The 21,482-nt window shown below is 33.5% G+C and overlaps 3 protein-coding genes across 3 annotated transcripts; 1 reads left to right on the forward strand and 2 right to left on the reverse strand.

The window, feature by feature from the left end:
* The first annotated feature begins 386 nt into the window (after positions 1-386).
* Positions 387-2,147, forward strand: LOC148208058 (EP1-like glycoprotein 2). The gene has a single exon (XM_088119552.1). The coding sequence runs from the start codon at positions 471-473 to the stop codon at positions 1,803-1,805; it is 1,335 nt and encodes a 444-aa protein (XP_087975678.1). The 5' UTR covers positions 387-470; the 3' UTR covers positions 1,806-2,147.
* Positions 2,148-4,810: 2,663 nt separating this feature from the next.
* On the reverse strand, positions 4,811-7,025 carry LOC111009589 (protein LIGHT-DEPENDENT SHORT HYPOCOTYLS 10). Its single transcript, XM_022282722.2, has 2 exons — positions 6,375-7,025; positions 4,811-5,111 (listed from the first exon to the last, which is right to left on the reverse strand). Exons 1-2 carry the CDS (start codon positions 6,889-6,891, stop codon positions 5,104-5,106), a joined length of 525 nt encoding a protein of 174 aa, XP_022138414.1. The 5' UTR covers positions 6,892-7,025; the 3' UTR covers positions 4,811-5,103.
* Positions 7,026-12,942: 5,917 nt separating this feature from the next.
* Positions 12,943-17,107, reverse strand: TTL2 (tetratricopetide-repeat thioredoxin-like 2). Its single transcript, XM_022277734.2, has 7 exons — positions 15,611-17,107; positions 15,094-15,289; positions 14,806-14,990; positions 14,388-14,721; positions 14,095-14,299; positions 13,885-13,991; positions 12,943-13,771 (listed from the first exon to the last, which is right to left on the reverse strand). Exons 1-7 carry the CDS (start codon positions 16,534-16,536, stop codon positions 13,619-13,621), a joined length of 2,106 nt encoding a protein of 701 aa, XP_022133426.1. The 5' UTR covers positions 16,537-17,107; the 3' UTR covers positions 12,943-13,618.
* Between the last annotated feature and the right edge of the window lie 4,375 nt (positions 17,108-21,482).

Below are 21,482 nucleotides of genomic sequence, written 5' to 3' on the forward strand. Positions count from 1 at the left end.
CATGTCCAAGAGAGTAGTCTGATTAAATAATAGATATTGTGTGTTATTCATTGGAATGACTCCTCAAGAGTAGCTTGTAAGTCCTATCTCTCTAGGCCTTTGGTTCGATTCTCATGTGTAGTAAAAGTCCTATCCCCTCCTTGTCCTAAGTCCGATCTGCAAGTGTTAGCACTAATTTTTTTATATCGAGCGTTGAGACAATACAATTCCATAAACAAGAAACAGAAACTTTATCGAGAATCATTCACAGTGGCCTCTCTTCTCAATTCAATCCAAAGCCTCCTTTCTTGACATTCTATCCCACCCAAAACATCACTTTTTCTTACTTCCATAGATAACACCACCAACCATTCATAAATACAAAACCCCAAATCACCAAAAAAAAAAAAAAAAAAAATTCATATCCCCTCTATAAAACCATACCCAAAACACACGAAAAAAAAAAGAAAGAAAACAAGAAAAAGAAAAAAATGGCGCTTCTTCTCAGCACTCTGTTTCTCCTCTGTTTCGCCGCCATAGCCACGGAAGCTCAAGTCCCTGCAAACCAGACCTTCCATTTCGTCAACAATGGCGAATTCGGCGACCGAATCATCGAATACGACGCCGGTTACCGCGTCATCCGCAACGAAGTCTACAACTTCTACACTTTCCCCTTCCGCCTCTGTTTCTACAACACCACCCCTGATTCCTTCGTCCTCGCCATTAGAGCCGGCCTCCCCCGCGACGAGAGCTTGATGCGCTGGGTCTGGGACGCCAATCGAAACGACCCCGTTCGCGAAAACGCCACCCTCACCTTCGGCCGCGACGGCAACTTCGTCCTCGCCGACGCCGACGGCCGCCTCGTATGGCACACCGACACCAGAAATAGAGGCGTCACCGGAATCAAAATGCTCGGCAACGGCAACTTAATCCTCCACGACAAGAACGGCAAGTTCATCTGGCAGAGCTTCGATTACCCCACCGACACTCTGTTGGTCGGCCAGTCAATTCGAATCAATGGCCGGAATAAGCTGATCAGCCGGAAATCCGAAATCGACGGCTCCGACGGACCCTACAGTCTGATCCTCGACCGGACCGGCCTCACCATGTTTCTAAACCACTCCGGCCGGCTTTTAACGTACGGCGGCTGGCCGGGGACGGACCACGGAAACAGAGTCACATTCGCCGCCGAACCGGAGAACGAAAACGCCACCGCGTACGAGCTCCTTCTGCTCGTAAATCAGGCCACCCCGGGCCGGCGGTTGCTGCAGGTCCGGCCGATCAGGAGTGGCGGAGCGCTGAATCTAAACAAACTCAACTACAACGCGACGTATTCGTTTCTACGGCTGAGCCACGACGGGAATCTCCGGGCATTCACTTACTACGACAAAGTCAGCTACCTGAAATGGGAAGAAAGTTTCGCGTTTTTCTCGCCGTATTTCATAAGGGAATGTGCTCTGCCGGCGAAATGCGGCGCTTACGGGTTCTGCAGCAGGGGGATGTGCGTGGCGTGCCCGAGCCCGAAGGGGCTTCTGGGGTGGAGCGAGAGCTGCGCGCCGCCGCCGGTGCCGGCGTGCGGCGGCGCAAAAGGGAAATTTGAGTATTACAAGATCGTGGGGGTGGAGCATTTTCTGAACCCGTATGAGGAGGACGGTGAAGGGCCGATCAAGGTGGAGAATTGCAGAGCAAAATGTGACAGAGATTGCAAGTGTTTGGGGTTTATTTACAAGGAATATAGCTCCAAGTGCTTGAGGATTCCATTGTTGGGGACTTTGATTAAGGATTCTAATTCATCTTCTGTGGGTTATATTAAGTACTCCATTTAGGGAGAAGATCAGAAAAAATGTTTTTCTTGGTTTTGGGTATGATTTGGATTGGGGATCGTTTGTGATCATATTCAAATGTTGCTTTTGGATCATTGTTAGAGTTTGACGTCGTGGATATGTTTATTAAAGTAGCATAAGTTGACGTTTAATTTGAGGTTGGATATTGAATGAGGACCGATATTGGATTCACTCTCTAAATATTACTTGGGGGGTATTATTGTATTTCAAACTTTTTTTTTTCTTATTATAACAATTACATGAAATAGATCCTATGTTTCTAACCATTGGGTGTGTATCATTCAAGAATTTAAACGTCAATGTCGTAAAATAATGTTGAAAGTCTCTCACTCGATCCATATATGTAAAAAAATTTACAGAAACGTCTCTACACTCGAAACGATGACAATCACCTGACCATCATCATTTCCTTTCACTGATGGACAATAACCATCATTAAAAGTGGAACGTGCGGTTTGAACAACTACTTTATCAGAGCGATTACAAATTTTATCATTATGTCAACTTGAATATAGTTAAATTAGTTAAAAGTATATATCTCCGGCTAAAAAATCATGTATGTATTGCTATATTTAGGTTATAATTATCACAACTTTTACAGCTGAAGAGTATTAAAGATGTGATTTTGACAACTCCTATAGCTAATATTTTTATAGGTCCAAAACCAGGGAAGGTTTGCTGTGTATGATCCATATTTGGTCTCCAAAGTCAAACATGAGCACTGAATTATTCAACACGGAATCTGACCCAAAAAATCTCTTTTTTCTTCCATGGATAATATAAATTATAAATAAATGCAAAACCTCAAATCAACTGCAACAAGTCAAGTGGGGAAGATTATTTAGTACTATCTATCAATAGTAGCTACACATGTATTATTTTTTTTCATGAACCTACAAAATTCTTCATACGAGGAAATGAAAATAATAACTAAAAAGTTTATATGCTAACTAAATTTGTTCAACAGACACATTTTTCCTCTTCTTCTCACTGCTCTATTTATTCTCGACTTTATCTAACTTGGTAGTTTGATGTCGTTTGGTATCATTCTTGTTTGGTCCAATGCTAAAAAGAGGAGTTTAGGACCTGTTTGGTAATGTTCTCGTTTCCAGTTTTATTAAGAAATCTACATCTTTGATATAAACTATTTATATTTCTTGTTTTCATTCTTTGGAAAAAACAAAAACAAAAAGAATTTTTTTTTTCATTTCTAATTTATTCAAACATTGATAAAGATTTTGTTTTATCATTGTTGAATGAGTGACAGAGATACAATTCTATTTTTCTTTATTAAAAAAAAGGAATAAACCACTATGAGAAAGTGGGCTCTAAATGATTGAAGATTACACTATTGGAAATTCTGATCAAAGACGAGTTTATATTCCGTGCAAGTTATATCAAGTACTCCATGCAGAACAATGAAAAATATTGCTCAAGAAATAAAGGATTTATAGGATTCGGAATCATTTGTCATATTCAAATGCAATACTCAATTTCTCTTTAGGTTCTTTTGATTTAAAAACTTGTAAATTGTCGAGTCTAGTTGATGAAGTTTGAAGTTATGCATCTATTTAGTCTTTCTATTTTAAAATATTGCTAATAAACGTTAATAGGTGAACGTTGTTAACCGTTAATTTAATATTTATACCATTGAACAATACGTAAATTACTTGTCCGAAATCAGTCATCATATAAATTTTTTAAATTATACTATCAACTTATCATAAATGTTAAAAAGGTTAATTAATCGATAAAAATATAATAGGCACAAAATTAAAAGTTGAATGATTTATCAAAATTTTTTAGACATGATTTAGATAGTTAAATACAACAAGTTTAAAAATTTAAGTACCCATATTACAAATTTGTTGAAGTACAAGTATTAAGTAGATAGAATATAGCTTAAAGTTGTTCAAAAACTAATTTGACTAACGTTTCTAATTTACCACCTTAAATCAATTTAATTTACTAATCAAAACTATTACTATACTATAGATTAATTGAAGTGTGTGTCATGAAATTATTTATCATATCAATTATATTGAATAATTCTAATTTAAACGTGGAATATGTATATAAAAGCTAAGTCAAATATTTTTAATTTTACATTTTTATAATTAGCAAATCGAGGTGTGATAATTTGTTTTGGGTAAAGATAGGATAAGCTTTGATATTAGAAACATTAAAAGTCCTAAAAAAGGAATCCTAAGATAAATGTTATGATGGAAAGTCATATCAAAATTCCATCCTCTTTGTATGATAAATATAATTAATGCTGGACATCACAGTTTAGTCCATTAATTGCATTTCTAGTGGCAAACACCAAAGTTTTATTTTTCCTCTTTTCTAAACAAAAAATTAGAGAGAAGTAAAAAAGTATTTAAAATAAATTAAATTAAAATATAATTATCAAACTTGTTCACGATGCAACAATTTATCTTACATCTTTGAAAATAAATAAATAAACAATATTCAAAATATATAAGTCATTTCAAGAATCTAAAGATCAAATGGAAATTTTTTTTTTAATAACATGTGAAGGTGTAGATTCGAACTTAAATATGTGTCTTAACCAATTGAGATGTGCTCATATCGTAAATGAAAGCTGACCTCAAAACTCTCAAAAACCAAGGAGTATTTTTTTTCCTAACATATATTAATACTTTTATAAATCATAAATAACCTATAATCAACCATAGGATTTTATAACTCTTGGTTTATACAATAATCCAACACATTACACAAACTTGGACTTTCCAAACCCTAAGCTTCATAAGCCAATACTTATTGGAAAGAAAAAAGACATGAACCAAACATTTTTTTTTCTCTAGTAGAGTTTAAATAAAATGATTCCTTTCTTCGATCTAAGAAAAATAACAATATCTTACTAGTGTGAAAGATCACATTCATTTGCAAAAAAATAATAATAATAAATATCTAATCTATTCAACTAGGCTCGAATTGATCTAGAGAAAGAAAAGATACTATTTGAAAGCAAACGACATTAACTTCCGATAATCCATGCTGAATAATATAATAAATTTGACAGCAAAAAAACAATAAGAAAAGAGAACATTTTTGCAACATACCCACATGATCTCATCAAGAAATCAAAACTAGCAGTGCTCAAACTCCAATTTGAAGGACCAAATAAAAACAAGTAATTAATTAAACATTAATTCAAAAAGAACTTGCAATAATATGATCCATTGATGCAACTGAGATCTCCAAAACACATGCCACTGCAGCTGGCTAATCCAAAGCCTTGGGAATTTATAATTTAGGGACCTGAAAATTCAATACTTTGTAATAAGCAACCAAATTTCATGTTCATGTATAATTTCCAAAAAGAAATTAAATAAAATGGTTGGATTTTAACCTCAATGAATCCCTTATAGTTAGTTAATGACATTCTTATCAAATATATTCATCACAGGACCATTGGAGTAATATATTAAAAGTACAAGGATAAAATTGAAAATCTTTGAAGTATAAGAATGAAATTAATGTAAACGTTAAAGTATAGAAACCAAATGTAATTTGACCCCAAAGAACGAACATAACTAGAATGAGAGATAATCACAAAATCATTTGGTTTTTAATTTTCTATTTTTAAAAATGATATGCTTTTTTTTTAATCATTTCATGCGTTGGTTAAGTCTTTCATCTCTCTAGAAACATACTTTAATTCTTAGCTAAATTTCAAAAACAAAAATAAGTTTTTGAGAAATATTTCACATAGATTTTGAATGAAAATATTTACAAAAACTATATAACAAAACAAAATTAGAAAGTACATATATATGTACCGAAAGTAATTGTTTCTAAGCTTAATTTTTATAAATGGAAAACTAAAAACAAATTAAATAGAGCTTGTTTGGTGACATTTCCGTTTATTATTTCTCGTTTCCAAGTTTATTAAGATATCTAAGCATTTGACAACTATTTTGCTTGTTTCTCATTTTTTTAGAAACATTTTCAAAATTGTATAGAAATTTTGGAAACAACAAAAACAAGTTTTTTGTTTTCAACGACCAATTTGTTTCACCATAAAAATAAAAATCTTGTTTGATCATATTTTGCATCCATGGGTTTTAGGGGCAATGCAACTATACTTTTCTTTATTAAAAAAGAAGAAACAAAAACAATAAACGAGAACGTTATCAAACGAGTCTATAATTATCAAACAAAGTATGCCTCAATTTAAGATAAATTATAATGAGCACTTTTACATATTATAGTTATATATACATATACACTCAAGCAGAGACACATACATTGATTTGTATGGAATATTACAAATAGTTTGATATCTCTTGAAAAAGAAAAAGGTGTGTCTAAGAAAACATAAAGTTTAAGGAGTAATCATGGCTACAAAGCTCTAATTAAAACTATATCCTAAACTAATTAATATAACCATAACCCTAGCTAGCTACAATATGTATTATGAAACTTAGGACTAGGGTTTTATATATGCACACACACAGCAAAACATCATATTATATTTTTTTCAGCTAAATTGAAAGATTAAATGAAAGTAAATTGAATTACCTTGCTCCATCTTTGATGTGTTCTTCTTTTTGTTCCTCTTCTTATAAGGAATTCCTCTCGCCTTGGATTGGGAGTCTCTCACTTCTCGCAAATAGATTCTGATAGCACCACTCGCAAATGGGTTTGTCTCTAAAGACCCTCCATTGTTCTCTTCGTAAGCTGCCCGAAGGCGGCCGATGAGGGCGTCGAGGCTACCCCAAGCCTGGCGGAGGGGGCAAGTACAGGGCCCTGCTGGCTCGGGCTGCCCGAAGAATCCACACCCATTTAAGTGCACTTTCGTCTTCCCAAATTGGTCAAGGTAGCGGAGGAAATCCAACACATGGCTGGAATTGCACTGTGACATTGCCAGCGGAGGTCTCTGGTTTCTCAAGTACTGCCCGAAAGTGTACCAATCTCGTCGCTTCTGTGATTCGTATCGACTCACCGTCATCACTGGCACCGCCGTCGCCTGATGATGATCACCCGACGATCCTTCTCCTTCTCCTTCTCCTACATCCTTCCCTTTACTACTTGACATGCTAAATAAGCTCCTAAGATTTCTTCACAAATTAGGGAGGAGGAAGAAAAAGAAGACTGGAGAATTTGAAGTAGTGGGGGGAAGCACAAGAAAATGAAGAAGATCGTATCGTGGGGATGGTGAGGAGACATGATATGGTCCAACCCTAAATGCTTTATTTCCTCTTTTTCTTCCTCTCTCCCACACACAACTTTCTATCTTTAATTCTACTATATTACCATTAACCATGTTATTATGATTGAGTTTTTCTATTGTCAACCCAATCATTATCGTGTATTTTAGTGTAATTATATTGTAATCAGGTAAATATTGAGTTTCGGTCTAATATATCAACGGTGCTAAATTTTACCCCTGTTCTTATCATTAATGTAAACTCGACACGTTGCAAAAGCTTTAGAACAAACGGAAAACGAATAAAGTTATTTTATGTAGTTTTAAGGAGGATTGTTTTACACTCATTTTAGATAATGACTTTTAAATATGAAAAAGAATGATCTTCGAGTACCTAGGAAATCATCTTTGTCTTGTAAAACTTCAATCACAAGAATTTATAGGTCACATGATAATGTTAGTTTCTTTAAACTATATGTGAAATTTTGATGTCATTAACTTTAATTTAAAAGTTTATATAATTCTTTAGGTTTATAGCAATTTAACCATGATACTATTGAGCCGAATTTCAATTCTTTTTTTTTTTATCAAAATATGAACCCGCACGTGAGAAGATCATGACTACAAAATAATGTGAATAATTAGTTATTAATTCTTATACAATTTAATAATAAAAACTTTTTTTGTTTTATAGAATAATTTAATACACATCTTTAAATATTAATACAATTTTTTAATCAATGGGGTGGTTGAACACTAAGCCCCCTTTTAATTTTGTTTAGACTGCAATGATAGAACAATAGACCAAATGACAGCCCTAAGTTTTCAACTTAATTAGTTGATAAATTATAATTAATGGCCGACTAAGCATCTTGATGCTGCCACGTGGCAAATTGTTATTGGTAATTGTCTAAATGGCACTATCGGCAATATCTTCCATAATCTTAATTAGCACTGCTAATAATGCTTTTGGAATAGTTAATTAATGATATCTAAATACTGTTCATTTTTAGTGATTCCTTCTGTTGTTATCCTTAAACACAAGTTTTCATGATGATTTTGGATCCTCTTTTTATCTCCATTTCGTTTTCTAAAATTTCTATAGTAAATTTAAATTTCGAAATAGCGCAGTCCGTATGATTTTCATTTTGAACCCAACAAATAGTCAGAGAGCTTAAATATTTTATAAGTTTTTTATATCAACTCATTTTTATTGGTCGAGCCGAACGGAATAGGGATCAAAATATTAATTATATTTGATATATAATATATATATATATAAATCTTCTGGTTTTCTAGGGTTCTAAAAGGCTTCCTTTTTCTGCATGGCTAATTTTAAAGGAAAATCTTATGAAGTATTGGCCCATATGTTTTCATTCAAATTTGAGTGGATTGGTTGAATTTGTTCCATGTGACATCTCTTCTCTTAATTAACTGTAGAAGAAGCCCTAGAAATTTTGTTTCCATATCTTTTTCGACTTTTACACAAATTCAATTTTAAGTTCTTACATTTTTTAATATTATATTAACCATTCTTAAATTCTGCGTATTTAGGTTTAAAGTTCATATTAGGGTCTTTAAGGACTCGTTTAATAACGTTTTTAGTTTCTTATTTCTTATTTCTCATTTCTAATCTATAAGAAACGATATAAGCATTAGGTAATTAACTATTTCAGCTTACATTTTTCATTTTGAAAAAATGTCAAAATTGTATAGAAATTTTTAGAATCAACAAATTTCTTGGTTCTTGTTATTGTTTTCAGTTCTTTTTTTCCAAAATATAGATAAATGCATTATTTTATCTTTTTTTTTTTCGTTGAGCTGTTATTATTGTTATCAAATAGTCCTAAAGCTGATGTTTTTTTTTTTTTTCAAAATGTTTGCTTTGTCCACTAAACTCTTTAAAATTTAATTATTTTAATCCTTAAACTTTCTAAATGTCATTTTTGGTTGTGGAATTTTTAAGGAAAAAAATCATGGTTAATAGAATCTAAATAATTATTAAAAGTTCAAGGATCTTACCCTTAAATAATTAATATAGTGTATTAAAGCAAAATAGCATGTCCTCGTGTTTTCTATCAAGTGACACATATCAAATTCGAAAACCAGTTAACCAAATTTTGCTACATTAGACGAGAATAATGCAAAAAATTGAATGATAATACTTAGAACTAATTTTCATATAACATTATAAAGTATAAAAATAAAGCAAAATAAGTACTAAAATGAGATTTAAACCGTTAAAAAAAATAATAACTTAGCATTGAACTATATATTATAGAGTGGTTTGAATGGATGGAATTAGAATCTTGAGGAGTCAAAGTTTGTCCAAGTTTTTCAAGACAACAATTCCATTCTACACATCAATTTCATACATTTACACATCACATTTTGTCAATCCTCCCAAAAGAATTCCACACTTTTATATCAATCCCATGTGTATTATTCTTTATTCTTGAGTGACAAAGAAAAATATAGCATTATCATTGTGGGTTTGAAAATAAGAGTGTTGATAGGACGAGCTTATACCTCAAAAGTTTTGAAAATCTTTTAAAAGTGGAGAGTAAATTAAATTAATGCATAAATTTTCTTATTATGTGTACTTGTTGCTAACCTGAACATAGCTATCTCTAACTAAAAGGCCGTGAGTGTGAGTGTGAAGTTTAGGAATATTAAGATAGAGTAATGATTGAATAAAGTTTCCTCCTTTTTATCTTGTCTTGAGACATGGATTATTTATTCTCGACTCTTTCCAATTAGAAGATCAAACATTTACGAATTTATTACGATGAAAATATGCAAATCCAAGCCCCATTTAGCAGCACATTTATTTTAATTAATGATGTTTTCTTTTCACTTTGTTATGAAACTAAATCCAACCATAAAAGAATGCCATACTAAATTTGTAATTATTTTGAATTTTGAATTTTCTTTTTTTATAAATATTTTTTAAATTGAGGCTAGATATGTAATTAATTTGGAGGCAAAGTGGGCTGAAATGGAGGGATGATTATGGGGTCTAATCCACTGCTCATGCATCCCTATTGACAAGCCCCAAACATTTTCAGGCCCATTTTTTAGGAAATTTTAGCCCAATAGAAAATTAACTTTTTTCTTAAAAGTTCATGAATATTCCACTTAAGTAAACATTTTTTGGTTTGGAAAATTTGTGACAAAGAAAACTAAAATAGAATTTTTCAACAGGTGACAAAAATATATATATAATTTTTTAATATAACATTCAATAACTAAAATAGAATATCTGAATCTAATTTCGTCAATATAACAAATGTGGAGTAAAAATTTGAACCTCCAACCTTAAGATCAGAGGTGTATATACATTAACCGTTGAGCTAATTTATTCATGACTTTAAATGGATCTAACAGATATTAATCTTTCTTTTACATGGTTGGTTTTTTTTATTTTTTTTCCTTAGATTTCTCATCAGAGAAGTTACACTAATGCATAGACCGACGGGTTGAATTATGTCGAAGTTAGTTTAAAAGATTTAAGTGAGTAATCATATTAAAACTTTTAAAACTAAAGTACTAAATTGAATGAAACAAAATATAAATTATGGAGATTAAAATGGTAATTTGACTAATATAATATAAAGATTATTTTTTTAGCAAAAAGAAATTAGGAAGGGGGATTAGAGAAAGAAGAAAGGGCGTGGGGTACGTGCGACGCGACCCCATGGAGCGTGGATATCACGTCACTGTTTCTTGACCGTTTTTTGTCGCCACTGACTGACCGACCGAGAGTTGAAGAGTGAAGACTTTAACCCTCATTTCAACTCCTCCACGCGCTTACTCTCGCGCGTATGGGCTGCCGCCTCTGCTTCCGTCGTCACTGTCACCGTCACCTTTCAAAATGCCCCTGCCTTCTTGCCCCAATAAAATTTTTAGTAGTACAGGAATATACCATTTAGTTCGTATCAATTATAAAGATAAAATTATAGTGTGAACAAATTGAGTGCGGTACCTCTGCACTACTGTAACTTTTCCCGCCTTGCCTCCAACGCCGACCGCATCCATTATATTTCATAGGTTAAATATATCTTTTAGTTTATAATATTTTATTGGATTTTTTTAATTTAATCTCTATGGTTTAAAATATTTTAATTTAGTTTTTATGTTTTTTTTCCTTTTTTAATACATCACAAATTGGTTATCGGGGTTGGAACCTCTAACCTCATGGAAGTATCTACTAATTACACTGAGTTATGTTCATGTTGTCATGTTTTAATATTTTTTAATTTAGTACCTAATTATTGATAAATATTAAAATTGACTTGTAATAAACTTATATGACGTAATATTTGGGAGATTAACAAAATTTTAGAAGTGGAAAAAAGTCATATAAGAGATGAAGGTTTTTAATTCCTCTACATTTTTAGGAAATTAGTAGAAGTTTCAAGTTTTCTTTCCTGGATGACATTTTTCTCCTCTATATTTCTGCCAAATTACTGCATTTTATGCCTGGTAAGTTTATCACCAATCAAATTTTAACATTCATCAATTGTGAGGGACTAAATTGTCACAATTGAAAAACATTAAAACCTGAGGGATTTAATTGAAACTTTTTAAATAATATAGACTAAATTGAAAAAACTCCCGAACATTAAAAACTAAGTATAACTTAGCAGTAATTGACATATATCTCAAACAAATAGGTTGTGAGCTCGATCCCCTGTAAAAAAAACCATATATTTCTACTTTTTTCACATAATAATTTTTGCTTATTCCATTTTTATACCCAAACTTCAAATGTATTCTTCTTGGGACTTTGAGTAAAAAAAAAAAAAATTAGTTATTGTCATTGATTTTATTTATTTTTTCCATGAATTGATTATTTAACAAAATATTGATATTTTATGTATCAATCAAATCAAGCAATTCACAGCCGGCAAGGTAATGAGCCATTGAGAGGCAACCGACCAACTCAACTTTTTCCCACATTTTAATAAGATAGGTGATTCCCTTGCCCACATGTGACACCCTCTCCCCATTTTCCTAATCTTAATCTTATAATCTTATAACCCAAAACAAATAATAAATCACCTTAATGTCTTATTATCATCCATATGTTAATTTTAGTTTCTAGGCACCTACACTTGCTCCAAGGTCCAGACTCGGGAGACATCAAACTTGAGATCAAGAAACTCCAAACCCTTGCCAACAGTCTTGTGAATCGAGATGTTACTAATCGACATGCATACCCCAAGGCCATCTCCACGAGGCATCGAGGGGTACGAGTATAAATTCCTCAATCTCGCACTCACAGTTCTAACTTCCACACCGACCCCTCGTGGGAGCAATTTGTTGTCCTACTAAATTTAGCCAATATTGTTAACAAAATTTACATGCACATCCTAATTCTATTCACTCTACATGTTTTGCAAACTACTTGTTTTAATTATGAACAATATTCATGGAAGTTATCAAGATATTATATATAGTAGTCTAATCAGCAATATTTTCTTCCTTAATTGGGAACACCAAGTCAACTTTACCCTTCAAATAATGGCATGGTGCTATAGTTGGGAAGTTGACATAAAGTGATGAGAATAAGACAAAAATAATAATAAATAGATTAAATTTTTTCTTTTTTTTTTTTTGGTTGGGAGTGGCCCAACTTTTCTAACTTCTTTGCTTTGAAGGACAATCTACTTTAAAAGAGCAATGAATAAAACCAACTACCCATCCCACTCCTTATTAAGAAAACCAACCCCTCCTTCAAACAATCAGAAACTTTGCCACACCCATTTTCTAACAAAAAAAAACCAATTATATTATTTCTGTTCCACCCATTAAATGACCTCAAAAAAAACCCCATTTTCCATCAACATGCTTCTGATTCAGTACTACCAGAAATATATCAGCTTTCAAGGGGAAAAAACAACAGTATTGGGTTTCAAGAGATTTTTGGATTGGATCAGAGGAAAATGAAGACTTTTTTTTTATTAAATGGGAAAATGTTTGAAGAACAGAAGAAGAAGAACTAACAATGATGGTAAAACAATGTATTCACCCTTCTTTTTCACTAACCCCATCAGAAACCCACCATATAATCCCACCCATCCATTCATGCATTCATTCATTCATCCACCCCTCTCCTCTTCCTTTCTTTTTTTGGTTTTTTCTTTTTGTGTATATATCATATATACATGTACAGATCCTCATTTACCAACACCCATTTCTCTCTCCCTCTTGGATTCTACTGCGTTCGATTCGACGGGGAATGGGGGAGTGGAGTAGGCCAATAACAAATCGAGACGGATTGAAGGGGTAAGGGGTAACCTTATGGAAAAATGATATGCGACAAAAGGAGATGGGAGGGGAAAAGAATGGAACCAGAGAGCAATGGGGAATGAATGAATAGAATAACAACTCCAAAAATGAACTAAACTATCTCCCTGAATTCCACTGGCATTTGGGTTGGCTGATGGGGATTATTTTGACCTTCTAATCGTCACGGTTATCGGGTAATTCCTTATAAGGTAGGAAGGACTTTTGGCGGTTGTTTCTTTCAAACAGGGGGCGTTCAGGCAGGAAGAGGAGATTTGCTAAAAAGAGAGATGAGCACTTGCAGCAGCAGTAGTAGACCTCAGTTCTATAAGCTATAATACCTCACTGAATGCTCCAGCATGTCGCGAGTTGGAGATATGATCTCTTTCACTCGATTTCCGCTTTTGTAAATCTTGAATGTTGGTACAATCCTTACGTTTTCAGTGTCTGCAATTGCTGGACTTTCTTCTAGATTCACCTTCAACAACAAATAGAGGAGAAAATGATAAGAAACTGTATGTTTCATCATTCATTATTGTACCGTTTGGATTAATAAAACCGACATTGTTGAGATGAAGAGGAGTCATCTACCTTGAGGAAATTGATGGAAGGGTAGCGACGACAAAGGGTGTCCACGAATGGCGATATTTGCTTGCATTGCACATCAGATGCTGTTTTGAAATGAACCACGGTGACGCCTGTATTTCAAAGTTCCATAGGAAAAGAATGATATCAGAAGGCAATCTTCTTGTTTCCAAATAGTCAATGAGATAAAGCTCAACATCTAATGTTTTACCAGACCTGGGAACGATATGGCAGCTCTAAACTGGTCTAGGTTCGACACTTCCTCGACTTCACCACCGAACTTCAAATTATGAACTTCTTCTCCACGGGATTTCTTTAATGCAACTTGAGCATGGAAAAGAGATTCAGCAACTTCATTGTCATCTGGAAGCTCCATCCTTAAAACTTCATAGTCTCTTACAGCCTCTTCCCATCTTTCGAGCTGCAGTCGATCCAAAACAGAGTTAGAACAAAACCTAATTATCGTGAATACAACAAAAGTTGCAGCATCATAAGTTAAGGCAATTCACCTTACTATTTGAGGCAGCCCTTCGAAGAAGGGCTTTCGTGTAAGTTGGTTGGATAAGTAATGCTTGATTACAATCTTCGATGGATCGCTCCCACATTCCAAGTTTAAACCAACAGGCTGCCCGGTTGCAATAGAGAACCGAGTTTGAAGGGTCAAGCTTTAGACCTTCCCCGTATGCTGAGCAGGCTTCTGTGTACCTTTCTGATTTAAAGAGATCATTGCCACGGGTACGAGTTCTAGCGACCAAGCGCACGTTATTAAGCAGCATTGCCACTTCTACATTTCGGGGATCAATCTGCCCAGCTTTCTCAGCAGATGTAACTGCATTCTCAAACCTGCAACATATCCATTATCCAATTCCCACTCTCTCAAAACCATTTCCCAATCGTACTTTGAAAGCTAAAATTTGAAGAACTCACCTTCCTAACGCCATCTCAATTTGAGCGTGGATGAAGTAAGAGTAAGCTTCCGAAAGCATTCCGAAAAACTTCGTTTGTGAGGACGCATTGGTTGATGGATGTAACTTTGGAATGCTAAATAGACTGGATTCAGCATCTTCAATCTGATGAAGCTTCAAAAGTGCTTCCACTCTACTCATAAACAGCTGTACATTGATCATAATAAAAAAAAAAAATTCAATTCTTTTAATTCTTACATCACACGGAAATTAAAATTTGCAATATTGAAATAGTAGAACAGCTTCTTGCCTGAGGTGAAGAATCGGCTCCACCAGAAATTGCAGCATCTGCCTCCTTTAATGCACTTATCCAATCTCCGACTCGACGGGCATCCCCACATCGACTTATATGCCTCTCTATTACCTGCAACCTCTGCAGCTCGGATGGATCTGGCTGAACACCCGGAAAACAAAGGTGTTTCCTGGCATTCTCCACCTGCCCTAACCTGCAACAATAGGGCATCAAGATAAAACGAATAAGCCAAAGTTACAGCGATCAATCAATCAGTAGATATTCAAAAGCATCAAGACAGCTGCAAAGACATCAGCAATAACAAGACAGAAAAAATCAAAACAACAACTAAAGCATATGATCATGTCAACCATTCAAGATTCAAAGCGCTTCTTCACTTTAAACCACACAAAAAAAACACGTTGGTACAAAAGCTATCACAGATAGACAAAGAAACCAAAAGCCAGCTCAATGCAGATCACAGATTGATAAGTTTCAAGCAGAGGCTCAAAGAACAAGCAAATACCAAACCCACCTACGAAACAGAGATGCCAAACGTTGATGGGCCCTCACATAATTGGGATCCAATCTCACCGCCTCATCACACTCGTTTACGGCCTCCCTGAGCCGCCCCAGGCCGGTGAGGGCGGCTGCTCGGTTGCTCCGGTAAGCGGCATTGGCCGGAGAGAGGGCAATGGCTCGATCATAGAGACTCAAAGCCTCAGCGAAATGCCCCTTTTTGTACTGTTCGTTTCCTGCTCTCTTCAACTCCTCTGGATTCCCACTCTGTTTCGCCCTGTTCAATGATTCTCCACCACCACTGCCGAAACCACCGGCCCGTGCACTAACATTACTGACTGATTCAACGGCGATGGAAGTTTTGGCGGTGGCGAGGCCCCGCATTATGCTTCCGTGGCCGTAATTCCCCGACCCGGAACCCAAAACGTCGGTTCTGGAGCTCCGATTCGAGGGCATGCTCGTCTTCAAGATCCTTCCGGAGGGGCAGATATTGCCGGTGGGGAGAACGTTGGATGGGGAAGTAACGGAGCTTTGACCCGAGTAGATTAGCGGATGATTGGAGGCGGAATCGGATCTATTATGACCCGACTTGAAATTTCTAGGGGTTCCGGAGGATCGGAGGCTCTCGGCGGCAGTTGGGCTGCTCTCGCTAGACCCAGAGAGTTCGCCGGAGTGATTATTAGGACCCGAATCGGATCTCTTCGCCGCTGGGTTGGGCCCATTCCGACCGGAAACCGATCCGGATGAACTGGAACTACTGCTCACGGCGGGACCGCCGGCGCCGCCACCACTGTGACGAACCCGCAATGGCGAAACCGGAGAACCCAGATCTAGCTCTCGGAAGTCGGGTTTGTTGGCTTCACAACTCACCGAGTCGCGGAATCGATCGGAGAGATCGTGGAAACGAAGGTCCGAAATGGGGTTTCCACCAGAATGCGACATTTTATCCCCACCCCGTTTCACGAATTTCAGTTCCCCGTTGACCCAACAGAAAAAACTCGCAAAAATCTCCAATGGCGGAGGGGGGTTGTGGGTTTAGGCAATTTCTGAGGAGGATGGAAACAAACGAAGACCCGTAAGAAAAGTGTTTGAAGAATTCATCAAGAGAGAGAGAAATGGAAGAAGAAGAAGAAGATGGGGATCTCGTGAAATTAAAGAAGGAAGCAAAGAATGAATGTGAGTGCTAAAAAAACCCAAATCTTCAACCCAACCGCGACTCAATTTTGTTTCCCCCACAGAGGGAGAAAAAAAAAGAAAAGAAGAAGAGATTTTACAGAGCTTTTCGAGAGAGAAAACAAAGAAAGAAAGAAGAAAATTCTACACTTATTTTGCTGTTTTATATACAAAATCTCTCCCTCTTCCTCTTCAAACTACACCTGCTGCTTCACGAGACAAGTTTTCAGTTTTCTTTTCACTCTCCTTTTTAAATAAATATAATAATAATAATCTCTAATCTCTAATTTCTTGTGTTTTTAATTTTTTATCTTTTCCTTCTCTTCTTCTCTTATCTTCCTCCAACTCTCTCCTCCTTCATTCTGCACAAAATTCGCTTTATAATTTGTTTCTTTCCAGAAACGAGCTCTGTCCACTCTCTTCCATCAGCGCGTGCTCCTCACTCTCCCCTAATTTCAACTCATTTATTTTTTTATGCATGAAAATTAATTTCTCAAATTTTTTTTTTTTTTGGTTTGACTGATTTTACAAACGACGATGAATGATGATATTGCATTGATGTGAAATGGACCTTTGCTTTGCTTTCTCTCACTCCAAATTTCGTGACATAAATAATGGAACAGAAATGTACAAATTCGAATAATAGAAGCTCCAAAAATAGTTTTGGGATTTTTAAACACATAATTAAGTGACAACATTGCACTAATTGAAGAATCTCCACCAATTGGAAATTATTTTTCTTTTTTAAGTGTTTGGTTTTTTATATGAATAACAAGTTTAATTAAGTCGTGGTTCAAATAAAGTGAGTAAAGATAGGTGAATAAAATTATTGGGAAATATTTCTCTAAATAATTTTTTTAGTTAAAACAATTTTAGGAGAAGTTCATAATCGGGTTGAATAGCAAAAGTAAGGTCGTTGAACCTAACTCACACCATAGGTTTCTTCTCATATTAGTTTCAGCAGACCAGTTCAACCGAATCCGACTCGTTCGATCTGATCGAATATGATGGTCCTTTCCTACTTAGGTCGATCTGATCGGGTCGGTATTGTCATTAGTCTTAAAGCAGACATTTATTTATATGTAATTTTTATTGAACTTTTATTTTAAAAATATATTTTTTAATTTTTTTTTTCAAATTAACTGCCAAACAAACATCCACGTTATTATTATTTTTTCTTTTTAACCCATTTGACCATTTTTTTAAATTTACCTTTATTCCATATTCTCTTAAAATTAAAAAATGAAAATTCTACTAAAACTAATTGGAAAGAAATGAGAAATTATAAACCATTACATAATATAACTTATTCACAGCTTGAAGAAATTAAATTACACTCTGTTGCATTAATTTTTCTAACAACAAAATACGAGATAAAGGACAAAAATTACGTATTTTATTTTATCCCATCAAGATAAGCATCGAAAATTTGTTTAATAATTATTATGATTTAATCTCTATAATGTCATCAAGTAATAATGAAGATACAGAGCATCAAAAATAATAAATAAATTCACATGAATGAGGAAGAACGTGGAGAAGATGACATTGAATCCCAAAGAAAGTAACAAAATTTTCCCGGAAAATAGACGAGAAAATGTCGAAAGCCTAATAATAATAATAATTTGTTATTAACTTATTAGTATTTAATATTAAATTCCACGTGGTTTATTCCTGAAGAATCCGGCCCCACTTTTCTGGTCCCTTCTGGCGTCTGTAAAAGTAATATAATCAGTATAAAATGGAATTTTTATAATGTGCACCAAAGAATTGGATTCTCTTCCCCTCCCAATTTTTTTTTCTAAATAAAAATATATAATCAAATTTATATTAATTATATAAGTTAAATGTAGTTTAAAAAATGCAAACCATTAAATAAAAATTGAATGGTTCAGATTAAACTGAAGTTTCTTTAATAAATATTACAAATATATATATATATATATATATATATTTAAATATTACGTTACAAAACACCCGAGTAAGGATTTTAAGTAGTTTGACATATATTAAATTAATTTGTTTAATATTTAAGATTAGTCCCGTGACAGATTTGAATTTAACTTAACTAGTCACGACATTAGTCAAAAAAATTTCGTTTTACTAAATATTTATTATTTAGTTTAATTATGATATTTTGATGACATTTTTTTATCTTATTTTATGACTCTAAACTTTTAAATGTTTTAATTTAGTTATTCAACTTTAAAATAATCCATTTGAATACATTTTTTTAAGTGAATCCATTTGAATTGTTATTTTTTTTAAATCAATATCATAAATCTTTCATTACTTATTTAACATAAATTTGAATATATTTCAAAATTCAACATTTAAGTTGCCACATATAGTTTATACTAGGTTTTTATTCATAAATTTTAAAAAACAGTGGAGAGCAAAATAGTTTTTTATGAAAAAAAAATTAAATACTCAAATAGAATATTTAAAACCTTGAGAATTAAAATAAAAGAAGCACAACAATTAAAGTACTAAAATAGGATGAATCGTATAAAAATTATAAAATGGACACACAAGTCTATGAAAATAAAATGATCATTAATATTAATTAAAAATAAAATTTATTTTTATTATGTATTATAATACTTGCTAAGACGATCGTATGACTACAATTTTCTTTTTTGGATGTCTATTTTTAAAAAATAAAATTAATAAATTATGATTTTATGCCATTTATTGAATTAATTGATTGAAAAACTTCAAATTAAATTGACCACTGCTCATAAAGAATTTAGTACATATATATATATGATTCTTTTTAACTAAGTAAGTTATTTAAAAAAAATTATGTAAGGTATTTAATAATACAAGTAATATATCACTTCTCTTTAAGGATTTAAATATTTATATTTTAATGGTGACAATAAATTATGACACAAGAGAGAAATTAAGAAATAATTTATACATAGACATAAAGTCGATGAATGAATATTAATTCAAGCCTTACTTAAAAGAAAATAATAAATTTGATCTTCTCTTTCCCATTGAGACAGATTATTTTCTTATTTTGAATTTATTGACATTTTTTTTATTGAACTATATAACTTCTTATAAATTTGATCGTAAAGGCGTGGTTTAATTTTGAATATCTTTTAAAAAAAATAAGTTGTTATTTATTATAACAAAATATTTAATAAAGACACCCTCCATCCACGTATTTCTTTTTAAGTTATTTCACCTAATTTATTTTCACACGTATTTTTTTAAAATAATTAAAGTTGTTTTTATTTCTCAAACTATGAACTTGTGAACGAGACTGTCTTTAACTTGAATATAATCAACAAATCACAATTCCTAAAAATAGTTTAAACTTTTGCCACACAAAACGACCACTTATTTATATATTAAATATTACAAATTTTTACACACACATAAATTATTTAAATGTTTTTAAATTATGTCATGCATTAGTAAGTATGGTACAACTATGAATATATAAAATTAAATTTAGTTGGATTTAAATTTAATATACTATAATTCATTCTAGTAAGTAAGGTACAACTATGAATATATAAAATTAAATTTAGTTAGATTTAAATTTAATATACTATAATTCATTCTTAGATCATTAGACATTGCAATTTTGACACGAAGACGATCATAATATTTGACTTTAACGATTTGAATATGTAAATATAAACATAATTAAACGGTTGATAATATCTACTAATTTATTTGAAGTTGGAGGTTCAGATCTTCGTATCCATATATTTATGATACTTAAAAAAAACTATGATTTGAATACTACCTTTAAAAAATTCAACAATTTAAAATATTGTGATTATCTCATATAATTGGGACTATGGTTTATCCAGATTTTTTTTTTAATTAAATTAAAATTTCCCCCTCGTTGCTGCCTATTTATCCTAGATTCCTGTACTTTCCAGATTTTCGCTTTCTTACGCAAGCCAGAACCAGAAGCTGACACAAAGGATTTAATGATTTCCACAAATTTACCAAAATGCCATTCGTCGGATCCACCCCAAAATGCCCCTCCAACATCCATTTAATTACACCGTGACCCTCCGACACGTGGCGGTTTCCGGAGGAGGCTGATTTCCACGATGGCACTCCCGTAGATTGGAGTACAGAGGAGGGGCATTTTGGGGAGAGAAGCGTTTAGAGGCAGAGACAGCAGAAGTAGCTGGCCATGTGCTGGAGAAAGTGGCGTGCCAGCTGGCCCATTCGGGGGAGGCGGAAGGATGAGAGTGGCGTCCAGCTAAGCAGATAACGGCGTTTGGGACGGTCGTAACGGACGTTAAAGAGAGATGGTGACAGGAGATGGAGAATGATGAGATGAGCAAGCCATCCATGTCATTGCCAGGAAGACAAAAAAGCCCCTCTTAACTCTAATTTCCAGCCACAAATATAAATCATGTGCCTTTGCCATTTCTCCCCAGAAAAATTTTCGGTACCACGATAGTTATGGAGAAAATTGATTCTGAGAAACCTCAAAATCACTTTAAATTGATTTCAAAGTAGGATGTATGGTGATTTTGAAAAATCGATTATACTTAAATCTTTTTATCTAAAATTACTGATTTTAATATCACTATTAAAAACACTTTTGATTCTTGAAATTTAGTTTCTAATGATTTTCAAATTCGTAACAGTTTAGTCTCTGACTTTCCTATATAACAATTGAGTCATTATAATTTAAAATTTATAACTATTTAATCTTTATTGAAAAGATGATT

Source organism: Momordica charantia (assembly GCF_013281855.1).
Source record: "Momordica charantia cultivar OHB3-1 chromosome 11 unlocalized genomic scaffold, Mcharantia_2.0 BLBB01000011.1, whole genome shotgun sequence".
Classification (NCBI taxonomy): domain Eukaryota; kingdom Viridiplantae; phylum Streptophyta; class Magnoliopsida; order Cucurbitales; family Cucurbitaceae; genus Momordica; species Momordica charantia.

What these genes read in the sequence shown, in the direction of transcription:
- LOC111009589 (XM_022282722.2), bottom strand. Translation starts at nt 6,891, where the DNA reads ATGTCAAGTAGTAAAGGGAAGGATGTAGGAGAAGGAGAAGGAGAAGGA.
- LOC148208058 (XM_088119552.1), top strand. Translation starts at nt 471, where the DNA reads ATGGCGCTTCTTCTCAGCACTCTGTTTCTCCTCTGTTTCGCCGCCATA.
- TTL2 (XM_022277734.2), bottom strand. Translation starts at nt 16,536, where the DNA reads ATGTCGCATTCTGGTGGAAACCCCATTTCGGACCTTCGTTTCCACGAT. An exon ending in GGGCTGCCTCAAATAGTAAG is followed by an intron (nt 14,300 to 14,387) that starts GTGAATTGCCTT and finishes GATCGACTGCAG; the next exon opens with CTCGAAAGATGGGAAGAGGC. An exon ending in CTTCCATCAATTTCCTCAAG is followed by an intron (nt 13,772 to 13,884) that starts GTAGATGACTCC and finishes TTGTTGTTGAAG; the next exon opens with GTGAATCTAGAAGAAAGTCC.